Below are 21,043 nucleotides of genomic sequence, written 5' to 3' on the forward strand. Positions count from 1 at the left end.
TCGGGGGTGGTACCCATAAGCGAGGGCAGCGTGCGGCAGAGCTGTGTGCCCCACCTCACTCCCAGGAGCCGCTGCGGACCTGCTGGCCACTTCCGGGAGCGGCACAGGGCCAGGGCAGGCAGGGAGCCTGCCTTAGCCCTGCTGCGTACCGCTGCCACCCCAGAGCTACTCGAGGTAAGTGGTGCCAGCTGGAGCCCACACCCTGAACCCCTCCTGCACCGCAACCCCCTGCCTTGAGCTCCCCCTGACCTGAGTCTCCTGCCGCACCTCTCCTGCTCCCCAACCCCTTGCCCTGAGCCTCTTCCTGCACACCACACCCTCTCCCGCACTCCCTCCCGCACCTCAACCCCCTGCTTCATGGCCCTGCATACAATTTCCCCACCGAGATTTGGCCCTTGAGCCAAAAAGTTTGCCCCTGTACTATATCAAATTGCCTCAGCTCTCGTTTGCAAACCTTGACACATTGTTCTAAATCTGACATTCTTCAGAGGGTACAGGCTCTATTGTGTTGTAGTTTAGTTTATGTGGAAAAATGTATTTTAGGGATGGAATTTAAATTCTTCAACTCAGTACACTTGCTGTATGTTCTAAGACATCCTTGCAAAATTGTCATGAAAGTTCAGTAGAGGAAATAAAAATCTACCAGGTCTCGCTTGTTGCCGGTAGCAGTAAAGATGGTATCAGTCTCTGCCAATCTGTCATTGTTTTTGCATCACTTCTGTGGAGAGACGAAGGAACTGGGCTGTTCTTGAGGGATACATTTTCTCTGGCTATTCCGCTATTGCGAATCTTTTCATAAAGCTTTTTAGACAAAATAGCTTGAATCCACGTGTTTAACTTACACCGTTACAATTGGATCATGCTCTGATCAAGGTCAGTAAGAGTTTTGCCATTAACTTTAGTGGGACTAAGATTGGTCCTTTATCAGAGCTGGTGACAGAGCAACTCTGACTTTCATTTCAGTAATCTTCATATCTATTCTCACAGGTTTGTTCAGCTAAAGCTAATATTTTGGTTCTCAGTGATGATTTTTGATACCTTGATTCTATCTGATTTATCATGTTTGTGCCATTTTGTCCCTATCTGTGACATTATTATTGTTATTATTATTATGTAATTTACCTGTCTTTTCTTTGATGCTAGTAAAGCTGAGATCTGAACTCTGTTCTACACAGAACCGTGTCAAAATAGTGTTTTGTAGACCTTAAATTTTGATTATAAAGCATGTGCTTCTAAAATAGCTAAGATTTTAATGGTCGTCTTCACAAAAAATGAATCAGTTTTACAGATGAAAGTAGTGTTCTTTATCCATATCTTGGGGGAATTCTTTAATACTGTGTGGTTTAATGAAACAATTCAGCAATACTTCCAGTGTCTTTCAAAATTATTGCTTCGTTATCTTCATCTGATGTAATCATCAGAATCTGTCCACTAGTATCAAGACTTTTCTGACTGTAACTGTCTTAACCCCTTGTCAGTTGGAGTCAGAACTTCCCCACTATCCAGCAAAAATGTAGTAGCCCTAGTTAGCCAAGAGATCCTGTCTCCCTGGCACCAAATGACCTAGGTTAATTGACTATTTGTGTGTGTGCTCTTTGATTTTAAGTGATAACTAACTATCTTTTAGATTGCATTATTTAACTATTAACCCCTCTAACATATCCTATGCAGGTCTAACAAAAGAGAGCAGTTTTAATTATTTATTTAATAATAATTTAATTATTATTTTTAAAATATTTTAGGAAAAGGTACAATCTAGTGGGCACTCTGACACTTGGTATTTGTATGTTCTTTTGTATAATAAATGCAAGTTGATTTCTTGATAAGATGACGCTTCCTAAGCTACTTTGTAGAAATATTTTTCACTGCCACCAGCACATTTGTATCCTTCTGACTGGAGTATTTTTAGACTTTGGGGGACATTAAAACACATTTTATTTTGTCTGAATTAACCAGGTTGATATTTAGAACAAGAGATTAGTTCCTTCAGATTGTTTCACAGTTTGAACCTTTTATTATTCTTTGCTCTGTGCGGTTTCCAGTGTTGTTTGAGACAATTACCACACTAATACGGTTTTACAATAATGATTGGCTGGGGAGATGCCAAATACCTAAATGGTCTAATTACATACAGATTGTATTGTTTATTAAAAAGTATAAAGTGCAAAATTTCCTTGGCAGCGATCTCCATATTAATTATGGGGTTTTCCCCTTGGGAACAATGGCTGTATGCCAGGGGTGGCCAAACTGTGGCTCATGAGCCACATGCGACTCTTTTACCATTAAAGTGTGGCTTGCAAGCCTCCTTTGCCCCCTGCCCCCATTCTCCACCTATCAGAGTGGGTGGAGGGAGCTCGGGACTTGCAATGGGGTGGGTTGTAGGAACTTCTGTCCAGCAGAGAGGAGGGTCTCAGGGCTTCAGCCCTGCAAGGTGCACATGCCAGAGTTTGGAGCTTCAGCAGGAGTTGGGCTGAAACCCTGGCTCCTGGCAGGTGTGCTCCGGCGCTCTGAAGATTGTCGTATGCAGCTCGGAGGGCCAGTAAGTTTGGCCACTCCTGCTATGTGCTTTATTGTAGTGTTCAAAGGATTTTAGTTGTTTCAATATTACTCTCTTCCTGTGTTGCCATCCTGTTATAAGATTGATCTGTATGTTTGAGGCTCTAAGGGAGACATCTTCACATCAAAAACAAAAGCTGTAGATAATGTTTTGTTGCTTTGGGCAGTGATAACAATCACATATCTATACTTAAAACCTCCTGAAATATAACTGTATGAAACTGCATGTAACATTAAGGCAGGCTTACAAGTGGAAGTAATGTTAGTTATCTTGTATTTGGTAAGTATCCCTAAAAGGCCTTCCTACTTAGCATATCCCTACAGTAGTAACTAATGCAATAACCAGCTTGTTATTAGTGTTACTATTTTTAATTCACTCCATTACATGGCTTTCTGTTGCAGTACTTAAAGCCAGAGTAACTTGGCAGTCGTCTACTTTTCGATTGTCACTGTATGTCATATAATAACACAAAGTTTGTGGATCTGAGAGCTAGTATCAAAAGAAGGATGGATTGTAATGCACCCCAGGTTTTAAATCACATGAATGTATCAGATAATGGGTGTTGGCTGTAGAAGGATCAACAAAGTTGTTAGAAATGGCTGGCAAAGAGACATGGCCAAAGTGAGATGTTCTGATTCAGTAGCCCTCTCAGTAGACACACTGGCAGGGCTTTTTAGAACACCTAGAAAGGTTGAAAGCTGAATCCCTTCTCGAGCCTCAGGGGCTGGCTGGCTCATTTACATCTCCCTGCTTCAGTGCTAGTGACTAGGTCTGGTTTGTAAATGTTGAGCCAGATTCTCTGGTGCACTAAGGCCACTTTCCACAGTGTCAAGCTATAACTTGAACAGTTGGTTACACCTATGAGTTGCTGTATCTGGCTTTACAGAAAGCTCACGGAATTGAAGTGTCACTGGCATGATCTTGGACATCAGGATTACACAAATGTGCAACACTTTTGTAAAGAGGTGGCATTCTATACAGAGCCTGTTTAAAATGTGCAGGATATCCTTTGAAGTTTTCCTTAGGGCAGCATGGCTATGTTAGAGGGGTTAAAAACTCACGCATAGTTATTGCTATACAAGAACAAAATCTGGTATCCTTCTAGTCCTACTAGTTAGAGTATCCTTCCTTTGATTAATGGCTATTGTTGGCTACTTCAGAGGAAAGCTGCAAAATGTGCCATAATACGCCACATGGAAGTTTTGTCTTAATCCCAATAGCTCTTATTATTTTTCACATAACTAGAATAACTATAGAGGTTATTCATTTTCCTGTCTAAGGTTCTTTTAACTTCGTAAAAAGCTACTCACTTCATTAATATCTTTCCAGCTGTGAGTTCCACAAGTTAAAATTCGCTCTGCTTTCCTGGAATTCACTGTGATGATGATTCATTAGAACATGTTGCTTGATGGGTAGCTGGCATAATAGCATCTCCTGCTACTTGACTCTGGGTTTTTTTAATTGGATGGGATAATTTATTTTTCATTAACGCTTCCGTTGAATCCATTGTAGCAAAATTGATCAAACTGTCATAATTTTCCAATGTGGAAACGAGGAGTAAAAAGAGGAAATTGGCAGAATTATTTCAGGTACACAGAAATATCTATGTAATACATTCTAAGAGAGAACATTTGAAGTAAATTAGTCTAAGAAATACAAGTGAGGATTGAAGAGTCTGATATCAAAAAACAGGAAGATAGGGGCAACATGATGAACCAGATGGCCATTTCCTGTTTTGCAGAGAATTTCCAAATCTTGCAAACAGAGATTACAGTAATTGACATGCCAGGAAGGGCTGAAATGACCACAGAAATGCCTGGTAGGAGCTATGGGGAAAGTGTGGATTATAAGAAAAAAGGGGTAAATTCCAGCCATGTTGGAGTTTCAGAAGAAAAAGTTCTGCAACTGGACGCAAATGCAAATATTTTACTAGATTGTCTAAATTATCCTTGTATCCTTTCAGGGCTTGGAGATTTTTCTTAGTAATGCACATAAATTTGTGTGGTTGAAGAAAAAAGGGCAGATTGAGTCAAATGGAAAATATGACTACTTTTGTTTAGTTTCTTTGATAGTAGGCATGAGAACCAGTGATGATGATGAGTTCATTACTGGGTTGGCAGTTCTTTCTTTCAGTCAGTCTTTCTACCTGATATGTTTGCCCTATTCTAAAAAGTTACAAGATAAAGTTTTGTCTAATAAGACCCAGCTCTGCTATCTTTACCCTCTGAAGAAGTCTAATTGAAGTCAGCAGGGCTATCCAAGTACTCAGGTTATTTGCTGTCTAATCTGTTGAGGCATTTATACCTAGCTAGTGTTGTAAGATTGTTTCCTGTTTCATTTGTTGCTGCGTCAGGTTGGTCATTTCTGTCCCTTTCCCTCTGTTATGTTTCTCTTTATTGTTTTACTTGTTAAGCTTGTTTCATGCCTTTTCTTGTTACTCTAGATTTTTCTTCAGTGAAAGTAGTTTGACATTCAGTGAGATTTTGGATTCTGTGCAGATGTTACCATCAGAAATTTTCAATGCATAAAAAGTTGGCACATGTTTATCTCATGCCACCTTATACTTTGTTGCTGTAAATATATTGACTTTGATTGTGTCATGCTTCAAAAATGCGCTGCTGCTGTCAATGTTGCAGGGGGAGGAGTGTGTGTATTCTTTCTTCAGATACCTATTATCATTTTGGATCAATGAGCTGAACAAAAATTAAGCCAGTCAAGTAAAGTAGAACCAACCCCAACTTGTCTGTGGAAGTTGTAAGCCCAAGAAATTCTCTTGTTGTTCTCTTGTGTAGCTAGGCTGTGTCTGTACTAAGGAAGGAAACTGTTTCGATTGTAAGCTCTTTTGGGGCAGGGACTGTCTTTTTTTGTTCTTTGTTTGTACAGTGTCGACCAGTAATGTGGCATCAGCATAGTTGGCAAAAATCATAACACTACAGTTTAGGATTCCTGGAGCATTTATCCTACAGTGCTGAGCACTAATGTTGAGAACAGGGGCTTTTGGGTAATGTTCACATGCGTGACATTGCATTATGGGTTGTGTAAGGAGGGTCAGTGCTTGTGGCCTCTTCTCAGCACTGAAGACAAACCATTAAGATTGCAAAAGATTAGCCAGACTTGAGCAAAAGATCTGCTCAGCAAGTCTCAGTGGTGCAGTCTTATTGGTTCCTCTTCAGTGTATAATCATATTAGTTATTTCAATAAGTAATGCTTGTAAAACCACTTGCTACAAGCTGTTTTGTTTGGACACAAGGCATTGAATAAGTGTTGCAAGCCTAAGGCATTCTGGTCAATAGCTTCTTGAACTCTTTTCTTCTTGTAGAGAAGACTATACAGTAGCAGTACAGCATATTCCAAAATACTACTCTTGTTTTTTACTTTAATAGCTTTGTGAAAATTTTAACGTTTGTGTAATGCAGTACAGTTACAAACCAATTGTCAGTTGTACAATGCTTGGCGCTCTGTAAACAAGGAAAAGTGCATCGACAATAATTTGGTTTAATGTAATTATGTATAGTTTGTTTTCTATTATATGTAAATTAGGTAACAGTAGTAACTCCTGACTCATACACTCTTTGCTGTATCAAAGAAATAATTTAAAGACTATTTTGAAAGTTTACCTCTCCCCCGCATCCAAATAATTACATTTCTCTTTTCTTTTCTTTTTTTTTAAGCAACTGGAAGAAAAACTGAAAACACAGGCTGACTATGAAGAGGTTAAGAAAGAATTAAAGTAAGTGTTAAATGCTTACATAATTTCTTCACAAACCGTAGATTAACAATGCTTGTTAAATGAAGCCAAAAATCTATGTTCTTGGAACAATCAAGAATAACTCAAAACCACAAAAAGCAAGGAAGTACAGTTTTGGCTCAAATTGCATTCAGAGCCCAGTACAATTGTTCATCTTCGAGAGATTGCTCATGTCGATTCCAAGTAGGTGTGCTCGTGCCGCATGCACATTCACTGGAAGGTTTACCCCCTAGTGGTACCCATCGGGTCGGCCATGGAGCCCCCTGGAGTCACACCTTCATGGCGCTGCCTCTTCAGTTCCTTCTTACCGCTAGTGACGGTCGTTGGAGCAGCTTCTCTCTTGCTAACAGCAAGCGATCCCCTAGTGGACTTTTTTCTCATTTTACCTGTAAATAGTTAAAAAAACGTAGTGTGTGTTAGTTCAAGCAGTTTAGTTAGATTTCAGTACGTTTCAGTTGCGGGTTCCCCCTCCCAACCACGTTTCCCATCCCGGGGACTGGGGCATGCCGTGGTCCCAGGGTTTCAAACCGTGCAGGTCCTGTCTGAAGCCTATGCCAAAGGGAGATCCACATGACTCCTGTCTGAAGTGCTTGGGGGAAGCCCATCAAACGGACAAGTATAAGAGCTGCAGAGACTTCTGCCCAAGGACCAAAAAGGAGAGGGACTTTAGGCTGAAACTATTTGTCATGGAGTCGGCCCTTTGTCCAAAGCCAGCACGGGTGGCGTCCGACCCCAGGGCCAGCACTTCGGTGCGAAGTGCACCAGCATCGGTAAGAGAGGCCGCAGCACCAAGAAAGGACTCAGGCTCCAGGGACCCTCGGCACCGCCATTCCCCGCCACCTAAGACCTCCTCTGATGCGAGTGTCCAGCACCTCTCCCATTCACTGGTGCCGCACTAGAGAAAGAAGACAGACAGAGGTCGCTTTCCCACTAAGGTGGTGGAGTGAGGAGGCACCAGCGGGGTATGTCTTGTCAGTGAGTTTGGAGACATGGGTCCCATCATCATTGACATCTGTAGTCTGGAAACCTGTGCCAGGGCAGGAGATGGGCATGCAGGCTGGCACTGAGGCCACTGTGTGACCTGGCACCAGAGCTGGTATCGAGATGTGCACAGGCCTGGAAACCAGCACCACTCCTGGCACTGCACAGGTCATTTTGGCACAAGAGGATCTGTGAACAAGAGGAAGATGCCCACGGGGGCACCAGGTCTTCCTGACCGTCATCTTCCCTGGATGAAATGATGTTGGGTACTTCCACCACTGCCTGTCAGGGACAAGAGCGCACATCAAGAGTTGCTCAAGAGGGTGGCTCAAAATTTGAGCATACAGACAGAGGAGGTGTTGGAGGAGACCGACCCTATGGTTGACATTCTGGTCCCTGAAGATCCCTCGAGGGTGGCTTTGTTCCTCATTAAAACTATCCATAACACCACTAAGGCATTGTGGCAAATGCCCGCCTCTCTTCCCCCACAGCGAAAGGGGTGGAGAGGAAATATTTTGTGGCCTCCAAAGTGTATGAGTATCTGTTTACTTATTCTCTGCCTGGGCACTCTGGTGCTGGAGGCTGCCAACCAAAAGGAAAGGCAGGGACAACCGGGGCTGACTCCTAAGTCCAAGGAGGTGAAGAAGCTGGATCTCTTCAGTAGGAAGGTGTATTCTACCAGGGGCTCCAGCTTTGCATTGCCAAGCAGCAGGCAGTCCTTAGCTGCTATAGCTTTAATTCCTGGAACATAGTGTCCAAGTTTCAGGAACTGCTGCCGGCAGACTCCCGTTTGGAGTTTGCTGCTGTCCTGGAGGAAGGCAAGGTCATCACGAGGACCTTCTTACAGGCCTCCCTAGATTCGCTGAACTCAGCAACCAATACTGTGGCAACTGTGACAGCCATGAGAAGGAGCTCATGGCTTCAAGTGTTGGGACTCCTGCATGAAGTCCAATGGACTATTCAGGATTTGCCTTTTGACTATTTAGAGCTCTTCTCAGAGCAAACAGACACTAGGCTTCACAGCCTGAAAGACTCGCGGGCAACTCTGAAGTCCTTGAGGCTTCATTTGCCAGCCCCCTAAAGGAAGCAATTTAAGCTGCAGGAAGCGGGACAGGAGTAACAGACGGAGGTCCTCTCAGTCCTCCTCTAACCAGGGCCAAGGCTCAGTGAAGCAGCCCTCAGCCTCCAAGCCAAACTTTTGAAGGTGCGCCTGGGGGGCAGCGCACCAGTTCAGATCCCGGATCCTTCCCCTCCCTTTGTGAATCATCTGTCCCATTTCTACCATGCCTGGGCACATATCACGTCAGGCCAATGGGTCTTGAGCATGGTAGAATTGGGATGTTCTCTCCAATTCTGTTCCCTCCCGCCTTTCCACTCACCTTTCCCGTCCCTCTTCAGTGACCCTTCTCACGAGCAACTTCTAATGCAGGAGGTGCAAACGCTCCTATAATTCGGAGTGGTAGAGGAAGACCCTCTGTAGTTGCATAATTCACTAAAACCAACATTTTCAAAAGTGTCCACTAATTTTGAGCACCTCTGACTCTGTGTCCCCAACTATAGACACCTATAGCCTGATTTCCAGACTCTGATTGTGTTAATGTGGCACCCAGAATCAGTGGATACATCTTCAAATATTCGCCTAACCTTTCTGTGACTTAGATTCCCCTTCTGTAAAATGATAGTGCTTATTCTGAACTACCTCACACAGCTCTTCTGAAGATTAAATATTTCTAATATGCTTTATACATAAAAAGTGCTCTATAAGTTTTATGTCTGGCTCTTTCATGTATCTTAAGAAATACTGAACAGTCAGTCTTCCCCATGCTGTAGAACGGAAGGTTATTAAAATGAAGAACTGCCTTTTAGGCTGTAGTGCATTGGTCAGAAAAATAATTTGTGCATATTTTTTATATGCAAGCTGGTGTATTTTATATACAGTATTAGAACTGTTATGGTGATATCCCCTGTTTTGTTGCTTTGTTATAAGTTTCTCATTCCCTTCAAGCTTCACAGATAAATTTATATTGTTTCTGACAGCTTAAAATGTTATATCCTTATTAACCTTTAAGTTTATGCTCTAAACTGGCCTGGTGGGATTGTATATAGAATGAATTAGATGACGCTTGAGAAAATTTTCTTATCCAAAAACTAGTTGGAATAGTTTTTCTGTATTCATTATCAGATTATATTACTGCAAGGAAAGTTGTTAAAGTTCTCACTTATAGTGTTCCTGGAGAGTAGGAAATTATAATGTTAAATGCTCATTAGTGGAACTGTTATGGAAGGAAGAAATAGAAAATAACTCATTTTTTCACCCTTTACAGTATACTGAAGTCCGTGGAATTTGCACCCTCTGAGGGCTCTGGTGCACAGGTACTGAATCTACTTTTGTTTTCTTAATCCTTTCTCCAGTTCAGTTAGTGAATATTATTTTTGTGTTATCTAGGGCAAGCACGAACAATTTTCTGTTGATCTGTAAACTACAGGCTCTTAAGTGTCCATAAAATATTGTGGTACACAAGTTGATCATTGGCTTCTCAAGCCTCTTCTTTTAAAGCTGAATTGAACATTTTTTGCCTGTTAATTACATTTCCTTCAAGTGGTCAAGGGCAAAGAATGACATTACAGGTGGTGTTTGAGTGAATAACCTGAATATTATAAAACTGAGTCTTTTTAAGATGCTGCATTGGCACACAATTAAATTGAAACTTGGATATTTATTGAACTAATAATCGTCTGAAAACCTTGTTCAGTAATTTTTAAATATTGAAAAGGCTTGGCTATACCATTCACAAAAGAAAACAAGCTGAGAACAGTGAGAAAGGAGTAGAAACTTCTAATACTCTAGTATATTAATCTCACTTAAGATCAAAGGTTAGGAATTGGATTCCTGCTTCTGAAATCCAAACTGAATATCAATATACCACGTGTAAAAAGGATTACTTTTTAATGATCAAGGGTTAGATATTTAGTGGAAGGTAAATGGCCACTTTTTGTAACTGATTTAATTTATGATCATATGGTCTGTTTGCACTGAAACACACAGCATTTCAAGGAAGTATATAATGCCAGTGTACTGGAGTGGTCCAGGAAGAAGAAATATAATCTTAACTAATACTTCTTCAATTAAAACAGCTTTTTAGTTTTTCATTGGAAACGATACCAGCACAATTTAAAGACAAATAAAAAAGTAGGTAAGAGTAACAAAATGATTAACAGAACACTTAAACAAACAAACACCGAGTTGATGAGTGATTTACATTGAAAATTAGGCAGCATAGCTGTTGAGTAGCATGTATAGGAATCTGAACATTCACATACATATATACACGATGAATTCTACAGCGTCAGTCATAGCAAAGGCAAGTGCTTTCTTCCTCCTCCTGAATTCTTTCACAATAGTTGAATGACCTTCTTAAATTGTTTAATACCTTCATGGCTAACCTGGAAGCAAACCTCATGTTTTGACTGTCTTTAGGATGCATCCAAACCACTGGAGGTGTTGCTGCTGGAGAAAAATCGCTCATTGCAGTCTGAGAACGCCACACTGCGTATCACTAATAGTGACCTGAGCGGTAGGTTGTGATTTTCTGCTGTGATACTTTGTTTACTATCTGGGGGGAAAAGGAGAGTGAATGTGAGATGAGAGAGTCCAAGCTAGTGTGTGACAGAAAGATTAATGGACAACAAGGACCTTGAATAATGTTTGATTTTGCCATTGTATGGGCTGGATAATAGAATAAAGACTTAGAGACCTGAGAGCTGCTCTGAAGGTTAGAAAAGAGAGGCATTGTAGGATGTACCAAATGGTAGCATTCAAGGCTGGTTTCAGTTTCGGTAACAAATTCAGCAGTGGCGCAAAAAGCTCTGTCCCCTCCCCCCCAACACACACAAATGTAAAGCCAAGTGTTTGCATGTAGAATACAATAATCCTCCTATCTAATATGCTTAGATATTTTCATGATCAGATCAGTTTAAAAAACAAATACTGAAATAGCTGTGTCTTTATTAGCTTTCCTAATGTGGGTATTTTACATTTTCTGTGCAAATTTTTTAAATGGTGGAGTCATGGAATTTCCAGAAACTTTAATGCTTATGGTTTTTGCTGCTGGTACAATTAAAAGTTGTCATTGGCACTGGGGTTTCCTACATTCTGAAATGTATATGACTTTAACTGAGCAATCTTTGTTGCATCCACTTAAACGTGATTTCTTTAATTAAATTGATTTGTTCCAAAATGTAAATGTTTGCTGCATTAGGTTCAGCCAAATCCACTGAGTAATGTCTTGAATAAGAGACGCTAAAGAAACTTGCTGTTTGTAATTGACTTTATATTAATTGTATAACTGCACTTCATGTAATTGTTTTAGTTTTAGAGTTTGTAAGGGGGATTCTCCAGGCTGCAACATACAAGAAAGGTGCAAACATGAAATGCATGTTGTTTGTTTTGGGGGCCTTGTTTGGCATATTAAAATTTAAATTAATAAAAAACAAACCACCACCTCATTGGCCCTTGTAAAAACTGCACTTTTTCCCTTTTGTGGGGCAAACTTTGCATTTTATCTTGGTTTTTCCCTTTTTAATCCCCCATAATGCATTATGTTTGACCTTCCTTGTAGGGTCAGCCAGGAGAAAAGGGAAAGACCAGCCTGAGAGTCAGCGTCCTGCAACCTTGCCGGCCTCCCCTTCTTCTCAGTTGCTCCGCAACACAGGGGAGCAGGCTTCCAATACTAATGGTACACACCAGTTCTCACCAACGGGTTTAAGTCAAGACTTTTTCAGCTCATCCTTGGCAAGCCCCAGCTTACCCCTGGCCTCCACAGGAAAATTTGCACTAAACTCTCTCCTCCAGCGACAGCTAATGCAGTCCTTCTACTCCAAGGCAATGCAGGAAGCAGGAAGCACAAGCATGATTTTTTCAACAGGTCCTTACAGCACAAACTCCATATCTTCCCAAAGTCCATTACAGCAAAGTCCGGATGTTAATGGCATGGCCCCATCTCCCAGCCAGTCAGAAAGCGCTGGGAGCATCTCCGAAGGCGAGGAGATAGACACAGCAGAAATTGCACGTCAGGTGAAAGAGCAATTGATCAAGCACAATATTGGACAGCGGATATTTGGACATTATGTCTTGGGACTGTCACAAGGGTCTGTGAGCGAGATACTAGCCCGGCCAAAGCCATGGAATAAACTGACTGTGAGAGGCAAGGAGCCATTTCACAAGATGAAGCAGTTCCTCTCAGATGAGCAGAACATCCTGGCGCTACGCAGCATCCAGGGTAGACAAAGAGGTAAGTTCTGTTTACTAACTGATTTAAACTTTGGTCTCTTGAACTATGAATATGCAAACCAGTGAAAACTTTTCTCCTGCTAGGCCGTTTATGCAACAGAATTGTTTTTCACCTTACTGTTTTACAGAGCTACGGTGCAGGAACGTATGCTCTACAAAACATAACTTTTCTAAATCTAATTTTCAACTACATTGTTTTCCAGCAGTTACACAGTATAGTATGTTTGACACTGAGAAGCAGAGATTTTCTTTATACTCTGGACTGGATTGATTTTTGTTGGAAAGAGTGAAGAGCTGGTATATTAAAGCCTGTCTTAATTGAGAATAGCCTGATATTGGAATGAAACATTGAGTGAAAAGTAGCTCTCAAGAACATCAGCCACCACATGTACCTCCAAAATTATAGTAGGGATTATTTGCAGAGAACATATGTTTATTGTGCCCTTAATAACTCTGGTGGCAATTTTTCCTGTGTGTCTTGAAAAAATTATATGGGTGATGCATAAGATCATTAGTTTGACAAAAAAAATTAACCCAGATTTTAAAGCAGCTTTGCTTATTTATGTAGAAAATCTTAAGAAGTAACATTCACTTTCACGTCAGTGTGATTAATTTTAAATAAACACTAAAGCTTGCATTTAAGAAAATGAAAAGAAAGCTGTTAAAAACCTAGAAATAGTTGAAAGAATAGGCAGCATTTCCACAGATGTTGTTTAAATGAAAACGAACGTCATTACATTTATAATTTGTTCTTCCTTTTGATGATTATACTTGGGAGGTTTATCTACCTATCTTTAGACATTTATTTATATCTATCTAACTTCTATTCTGTATATAGATGTAATTTTTATTAACAAATCAGTCAGCCTTACTTCTTCCAAAGTAGCCTGCTCCTCTAATGCTTGGACAAAGACTCAAAGGGTTTAGGAGAAGCTTGAACCCTTGTATTTAGTGATAGGCAGCTATCTTTTCATGTCACACAGCCCATGATGTCAGCACAATCATCCCCTGATTGTTTTATTCTTACCAAACTTGTTTTTCAACAGAGAATCCAGGCCAGAACCTGAACAGACTATTTCAGGAAGTACCGAAACGAAGAAATGGGTCTGAAGGTACGTCACAGGCAGGTGTTTTTCTTTGCAGTTAATATCTAGAAAATGGAGTGTGCTCTAGCTGTGTGTTTCCTTAAAGCTGTGCAGTTTGATTCTGGCCTGGAATCTGATGGAAAAACAGTAAGTATAAAACAAACCATGGGTTACAAGAACACTTCACTTTTTCTAATTCCACCACTACCATACTAACTTAACATGTTTTGGATACTGCCTCCATACCCCATCCAAATATGTATGTATATAAAAAGAGATAAGTGATAGAAGTGGCATTACAAATAATTAAAACTACTGAGATACTGTTTGGCTGTCTTCCTTGTGGCTTCCAAGCAAGAAAGTTACCCAATATTAAGTAATTCCTTCACAAATAGGTAAAAGTATTTCATCCGTACTACGGGTACTGTTCTTCTCCTAGGATTTTGATTACATGTTGACAAATACACTATAAGTTGCTCTTGAAATGGTGTAGAACTTACCTTAGCATAATATGTGAAAAAGCCTGGACAAAGCTTTCACTGAAGATCAGATCAGTAAACTACTAATTGAAGAAGTAGGAGCTGCTATTTAAGTATCAACTTTTTTGCCTTGTTTCAGACCAATGACAGAATTTTGCTTTTAGCAAGATGGCAAAATAAAAAAGAAAACCAACCCTAAAATATTTGTTTTGTTTCTGGTCGAAAATTATGTGGGCCCTGTTAGTGATATATGTAGATCATTTATAGAGCATTACTACATGATGAAAAATGCACTCAACAGAAGTAATCTTCAAAATCATTAGGAATTTTCTTTCTGTCTTTCTTTGCTTTAAAAACAAGAAATAAGCCTTTTATTGTTGGGGAATATCTTAAGGGTTATCAACACTTAAAAATGTATTTCTCCTATTGTTTTGACAACCTGGAGAGGTAAAATAAACTAGAATAAATATTGCGTTCTTATATCCAATGTTCTCTGATTTAGATTCCAATCTGGAATAAAATGTACAGTGTACTCAGATCTCATACAGGGTCAAACCAGCTAATGTGATATTTTATATGTGGTTCATGACATCACATTTTTAGCTCCCCCGAAGAAGGGAATAGACTCAAGATTTTTTTTAAATTCCTGCTGGATGGTACAATTTGTGTAGTACTTGACACTGAGTACATGACCTACTGATTCTTCTACTGTTTATATATTAAAGTTATCCCGTAGCTGCTGCTGAATGGTAATATACCGTGTATTTTCAAGCAGAGGAAATTTCTTGAAAACAATGGAGTTTCCAGTACTAGTGAAGGTCAATAAATCTTAAAATCCTCCCAATGAGTGCTTACAAGCACCTCTGCAAACTGTTCTCGGAATGAATTGCAGGCATTACACTCGGTGTTTGCTAAAAAGATTGCTTAATGTCATTAGTTTCCTTCTACTCTTCAGGTAACATCACCACAAGAATCCGAACCACAGAGACTGGCTCTGATGAAGCCATCAAATCCATTCTAGAACAAGCCAAAAGGGAGCTGCAAGTACAGAAAACAGGTACAGGCTCACTTTGTCTCTTGTTCCTTTTACTTCAGAATTTAATTAAAACAATTATCATGAGCTTTCTGGTTAATTATGTTCTTAAAATCTTGAACATATTTTTGCAGAGCTGTTTCTTTGGAGTGAGGAGGGGTTCATGTACATAATATATATTAAGTTTTACTTTATATCCTTAAAAATAAAAGGAGTACTTGTGGCACCTTAGAGACTAACCAATTTATTTGAGCATAAGCTTTCATGAGCTACAGCTCACTTCATTGGATGCCGATGAAGTGAGCTGTAGCTCATGAAAGCTTATGCTCAAATAAATTGGTTAGTCTCTAAGGTGCCACAAGTACTCAGTCTGTATTCGCAAAAATAAAAGGAGTACTTGTGGCACCTTAGAGACTAACCAATTTATTTGAGCATAAGCTTTCATGAGCTACAGCTCACTTCATCGGCATCCAATGAAGTGAGCTGTAGCTCATGAAAGCTTATGCTCAAATAAATTGGTTAGTCTCTAAGGTGCCACAAGTACTCCTTTTATTTTTGCGAATACAGACTAACATGGCTGTTACTCTGAAACCCTTTATATCCTTAGTGCTAGATAGAACCTTTAGAAAAAGTCATAGAATCATAGAATATCAGGGTTGGAAGGGACTCAGGAGGTCATCTAGTCCAACCCCCTGCTCAAAGCAGGACCAATCCCCAACTAAATCATCCCAGCCAGGGCTTTGTCAAGCCTGACCTTAAAAATATCTAAGGAAGGTCACAATTCCTCTCCTGCTCCTGCCTTGCCCTTCTTTTCCCCACATCTGACCAAACAGCAAAAGACCCACCATAGTTGATAATTTAATCCATTTTACTCCTCTGCATGCCTGTGTTGGGGCCAGTCATGAGCTAATCCTTAATTAGTATGTTCTCACCACACTATATTTCTCATGAATTGGGATTATAACACAATCATTCCTGAATCTGACTTTTACAGGGCTTTATTTCATGGTGTAAATTGTTCCTTGGAGCTTATTTGCTTTCCATTTTCTGATTTTAAAAATGCGCTTCAAAATGGTCATGCCAGTTCAAACAGTGTTTCCTTTTCCAATGCACATGTCCAGGTTATCTTCCCACTGTGTAATTTTCCATGCATTTGACAGCTATCAAAACTTTCTACCTAATTCTCCAATTCTGTATATCCACTTAAGGAGTTGGCACTGCACTAGAAAGTGCTTTGCATTAAATTTAATTTTATAAATAAATATTGGTTTATTACTTTGGATATTCAGCTTTGAAATTAAAACAAATCACATGGCAAAAAATATCTGCAGGAGTAATGGAAAGATGTTTTTAGTAAACAGAACAAGTTATTAGGTGTCTAAATGTGGAATAGATACAGTAATTTAAAACAGATTAATTACTATATTCTTCTGCAACACACTTCATATGAGGATCTCAAAGTGCTTTGCAGACATTAATTAATTAAGCCTAAAACTTCCTATGAGAGAAATAGTTAGCTAAAGCAAAAGAGGCATCCCTGTTAACTTTTTTCCCTTGTCCTTATTTCTGATTTATTTTGTGGGGCATGAAGGAGAAGGGACAGAGGGTAGCAGAATGAAAACATGCATAGCTGACTCACAGTATTATTATAGGATAATATCATAATTATATTAACCCTATTTATTTTCATTTATGGCCGCTTCTTGAAGTGCACAGCTCCTTTAGTCAGATCAGGTGCATCACATTGCCCAACCTCCATAATGGGATTTTTAAGCCTTGGAATTCATCTTCAACTCAGGTCTCAGTGGAGACTGCTATAAATCCAAATGCAGGACCACCCTACCAAATCTCCTGACCCTGCAGAAGAGTACACTGGAGTCTCCTCTGGAATTCCAACCTCTGCTGCTGCATACGTTGGCTGAAGAAGGCCATATCAGCACTGATTCACCACTAAAACCCTTCAGTTGGACTCTGTGTCTCTTCTTTGATGCCCATTGGCTCTATACAGGGTAGAGATCAAGAGTTCTTCCTAGAGCTTCTGCTTGGCAATGCAGACCACTATGACTGGACAGCACGCTTATTTTTGAAAGCTGTTGAATAATCGTGTTCTTTTTAGTGACATTTCATTCAGTGGTTTGGAAAAAGAGAGAGAGAAAGCTGAGTAGTCAGGGAAAGAAAGGAATTAAATTTGTTGTAAAAGTCCTTGAGTTTTCAAATTTCCAGTTCTGTTTTGGGTAGTAGAAGGATTAACCATACCAGATTATTTTTGTTGTAACAGGACACTAGCAGTGCAGCTGGATGACCTGGACTTTATTTGTGCATGATTCATTTGGAGGAGATTGAGAACCAAATGCTTAAGTAAATGTTGCTGGGACCATGAAGTGTTAATGTCACTTTTGGGGAAGTATATGTTTTGCAGGGGAGGGGAGAGGGAAATAGGGCCAGTTTTTCAAAGCTGTATATTTGGAAATGTTTGCAACGCATATCAGTTATACATATGCAGTTTGCGTGTGTGTGTGCACATGTGTGGCTGCAAATATTTTCCAGGGCATAACTCTTGAAAATTATCTTCTTTGATTAGAGAAAATAAGATTTTATATATGTAAAAATGTACTGCAGACCGTCTATTCCCTCACAGGTTTGTTGGGAAACATTTACAGTGACACTGATGTTAGAAGAATGTGTATATTATATAAAAAGTGTTACATTTCATCTTTGGTTTGTTTTCACAGCTGAGCCGGCTCAGCCACCTTCTGCATCTAGCAGTGGCAATTCTGATGAGGCCATTCGATCCATTCTGCAACAAGCCCGACGTGAAATGGAAGCACAGCAGGCTGCCCTTGAACCTGCCTTAAAAACACCACCTTTGTCTCAAGCCGACATTTCCATCTTGTCCCCAAAACTAATATCTACACCTGCAATGTCATCAGTTTCCAGTTATTCTCCACTGGCTTTGTCATTGAAGAAACATTCAGCTGTCATGGATTCTAATATATCTGCATTGCAGAACCTCTCTGGGCTAAAAAAGGAGCACCAAGAAACACCAGTTTTAGAGCTTCATGGAATAACTGATTCTGCACAGGGTGTGCTGAGGCATGTTAAAAATGAATTGGGACGTAGTAGTGTTTGGAAGGACCATTGGTGGAACACTGTTCAGCATGACAGAAGAAATACCACTCTTTCTGAAGATACAAAGGTCGAGGAAGCCAGCAGTGGAAAAGAAAAGGTCAGCAACCAGACAAGGTCAGATCGTAGCCAACTCCAAGGACCATCCTCTTCAGAATACTGGAAGGAGTGGCCAAATGCTGAATCTCCATATTCCCAGAGCTCTGAATTGAGCGTTACTGGGGCAAGCCGCAGTGAGACACCACAAAATAGCCCCCTTCCTTCCTCTCCTATTGTACCTATATCAAAGCCATCCAAACCCTCAGTTCCTCCATTGACACCTGAGCAGTATGAGATTTACATGTACCAGGAAGTGGATACAATAGAACTAACTCGTCAGGTCAAAGAAAAGCTAGCAAAGAATGGCATCTGCCAAAGGATCTTTGGGGAAAAGGTAAAGAACTGATTTTTCATTACACTAACACTTTAAACATGTAGTGCTATATTGTTATGCATGGGGATGGGAATCTGCCACATAAAGGCACAACATTTCTTTTTCATTCAATAGTTACAAAATACATTTACAAGTGAAAGGTATGAGTCGTGTCTTATGACATTGCACAGATTTTCTAGCTTCTAACTTCTATACGTAAAGCTTCTTCAATAGCTTACAGTACGAACACAAACCTAATTTCTTCTTTTCACAGTTCAGGGCAACTGCATGTGTATTCCCCCTCTGTGGTCCACCAAGAACACCCACTTAACAGTTTCTGGCTCCCAATCATCACCTCTTGGACACAGTTCCCGTACTTCGCTGTAATATTCTCAGCAAGCCAGGCTACCTAAACAGGCCAGGGTCTCCACTTTCCTTTCTCTGTAAAGGTTATGAACATATATATAATTGCCTGTAGTTACAAGTTACTACACAGCTCTTTATAATCAAGCACATTTATTCTTAAGATGCAAGCAATACAGGAAAAAAAACATACTAAAACAGTAAAAGTTCCTATGTACTAACCAGAGGTCACCCATCAGTCTTATGAGGGCTTAGTAGGTCTGTCCCTGCTAACCCTTCCACAAAGATTGCCCTCCCACACCTAGACAGAAGGTCCTGAGTCAGTTTAAACTCAGGCTATTTATCAAAAAGTTCTTTCTTTGTCTGTTGGTCTCTGGGGAATCTAGTTTCAGCTATTATGTGCAAGCTTCCCCAGGAGACTTTACTTACCTATTGGGGTGGTGGGGAGGGGAAAATGACAATCTGGCTGATTGAATTCCTGGAGGAGCTGTGGTAGCCCTGTCCCATGAAGCAGAACACAGTCATATATATATATAAACTATTCGTTTAAAACAAATGGACCCCAACAATATTGCATGTGGTTGTAATATCTGTCACACTCCTCAACTACGTTCATTTTAAGTTGGAACATATATTGAGACACTAATGCAGTGGTCCCCAAACTGTGGGGCAGCCTCAGCCCATTGCCACAGCCCCAACCTTGGCCCCTGGCCTCGGCTCCATTCCTGGCTCCAGATCCTCCTCCTGCCCCCCCAGCTGCAGCCCCAGTCTTAACCCCCCCCCCCCACCCCCCATGGGAGCTGCGGCTCTGGCTCCTGGGGGAACTGGGGTGTGTGGACTGGATAAGGGGGGGTGACCCTGAAAAGTTTGGGGACCACTGCGCTAAAGTGAACTCATGGACTATTTGAGTAATATCCTTGCAACAGATTTTTGTAAGTGAAGGTTAAGGGACTCCGGAAACCTGAAATTTCTTGTTTAATATTTAAAAATAATATAAGGGGATTTGGAACTCTCTCTGCTCTTCAGTTTTATATTTTTAGTTAAGAATTCTTTATATAGTCATTGCTTAGCCCTTAAGTGTCCAGCCTCCCAGTTAGCATTAGTATCTTTTTTTAAGTGAGCCCTTGGTGATGCATATACGTCTTGTATAATGTAGCATTCTGAAGCTACAACACTCAGAGTTCTAATGGTCTCAGATCTCATAGCTCAGCAGAGTCAGGTTGGGTCATTACTTGGATGGAAGACCACCAAGGGAACATCTAAAGCTACAAGAAGTGGTGTTGGTGATGCAGCAGGTGGCACTATTCCTTCTGGTTTGGTACTGAATCTATGTCCCAGCAGGATACTAGGTACATTATGCTACTACAAGTACCATGTTTCAAATAGGTTGTAAAACTAAGAGCTTGACCACTTGGGGTCATTAGATATTCCATGGAGCTTTCCTAAAACAATGGATGTTAAACTCAAGTGTCCTGGCTGAATTCCAGGTCAGCTAATTACATTCTGCCTATCTACATTCCTCCTATAGTTTTAATTGTCTACACTTCCTCTCTTAAACTATTGTGTAGAGTTGCAGTTCATTGTTAAAGATGAGCTAACGTGTACAAAATGAAGCTGTTAAAGATTTAAGTGATTAGCACAATTGATGGGTAAATTTGAAAGTTTCAGGTATGTTTATTTTAAAACAAAATACATGAAAATCGTTTCCTGTTTTTATTTACCTGCTAGGACCAGGTCTCTGATTCTCCAGTTAGAACTGATGACATTACATTATACAGTGTGTTATGCAGCTCCCTGTGCTCTTGTAGGTGTTTTCTCCTGTAGGAAGAACACATACTCCTTCCTTAACTCAATATTTACACACACACACACACACACATTTCCATTTACTTATAAAATGTGCATTTGTAACTGAAGGCTCCCCATGTGCTTTCTGGTTAATGATTAATATACATGTGACATTAGCAAC

The 21,043-nt window shown here is 40.3% G+C and overlaps 1 protein-coding gene across 3 annotated transcripts in view; it reads left to right on the top strand.

Annotated features, from left to right (window-relative positions):
* Window positions 1-21,043, top strand: part of CUX1 (cut like homeobox 1) — a 406,407-nt gene that overhangs the window by 286,157 nt on the left and 99,207 nt on the right. For 2 of the 3 annotated variants that reach the window (XM_084651150.1, XM_084651151.1), the window contains exons 12-18: window positions 6,229-6,287; window positions 9,611-9,659; window positions 10,765-10,861; window positions 11,906-12,577; window positions 13,623-13,688; window positions 15,096-15,197; window positions 17,906-18,732. In XM_084651150.1, the coding sequence (XP_084507276.1) occupies window positions 6,229-6,287; window positions 9,611-9,659; window positions 10,765-10,861; window positions 11,906-12,577; window positions 13,623-13,688; window positions 15,096-15,197; window positions 17,906-18,732 (1,872 nt within the window). The remainder of the gene's footprint in view (window positions 1-6,228; window positions 6,288-9,610; window positions 9,660-10,764; window positions 10,862-11,905; window positions 12,578-13,622; window positions 13,689-15,095; window positions 15,198-17,905; window positions 18,733-21,043) is intronic. The other variant, XM_084651152.1, reaches the window with a different exon arrangement.

Source organism: Lepidochelys olivacea (assembly GCF_965140295.1).
Source record: "Lepidochelys olivacea isolate rLepOli2 genome assembly, chromosome: 17".
NCBI classification, from domain to species: domain Eukaryota; kingdom Metazoa; phylum Chordata; order Testudines; family Cheloniidae; genus Lepidochelys; species Lepidochelys olivacea.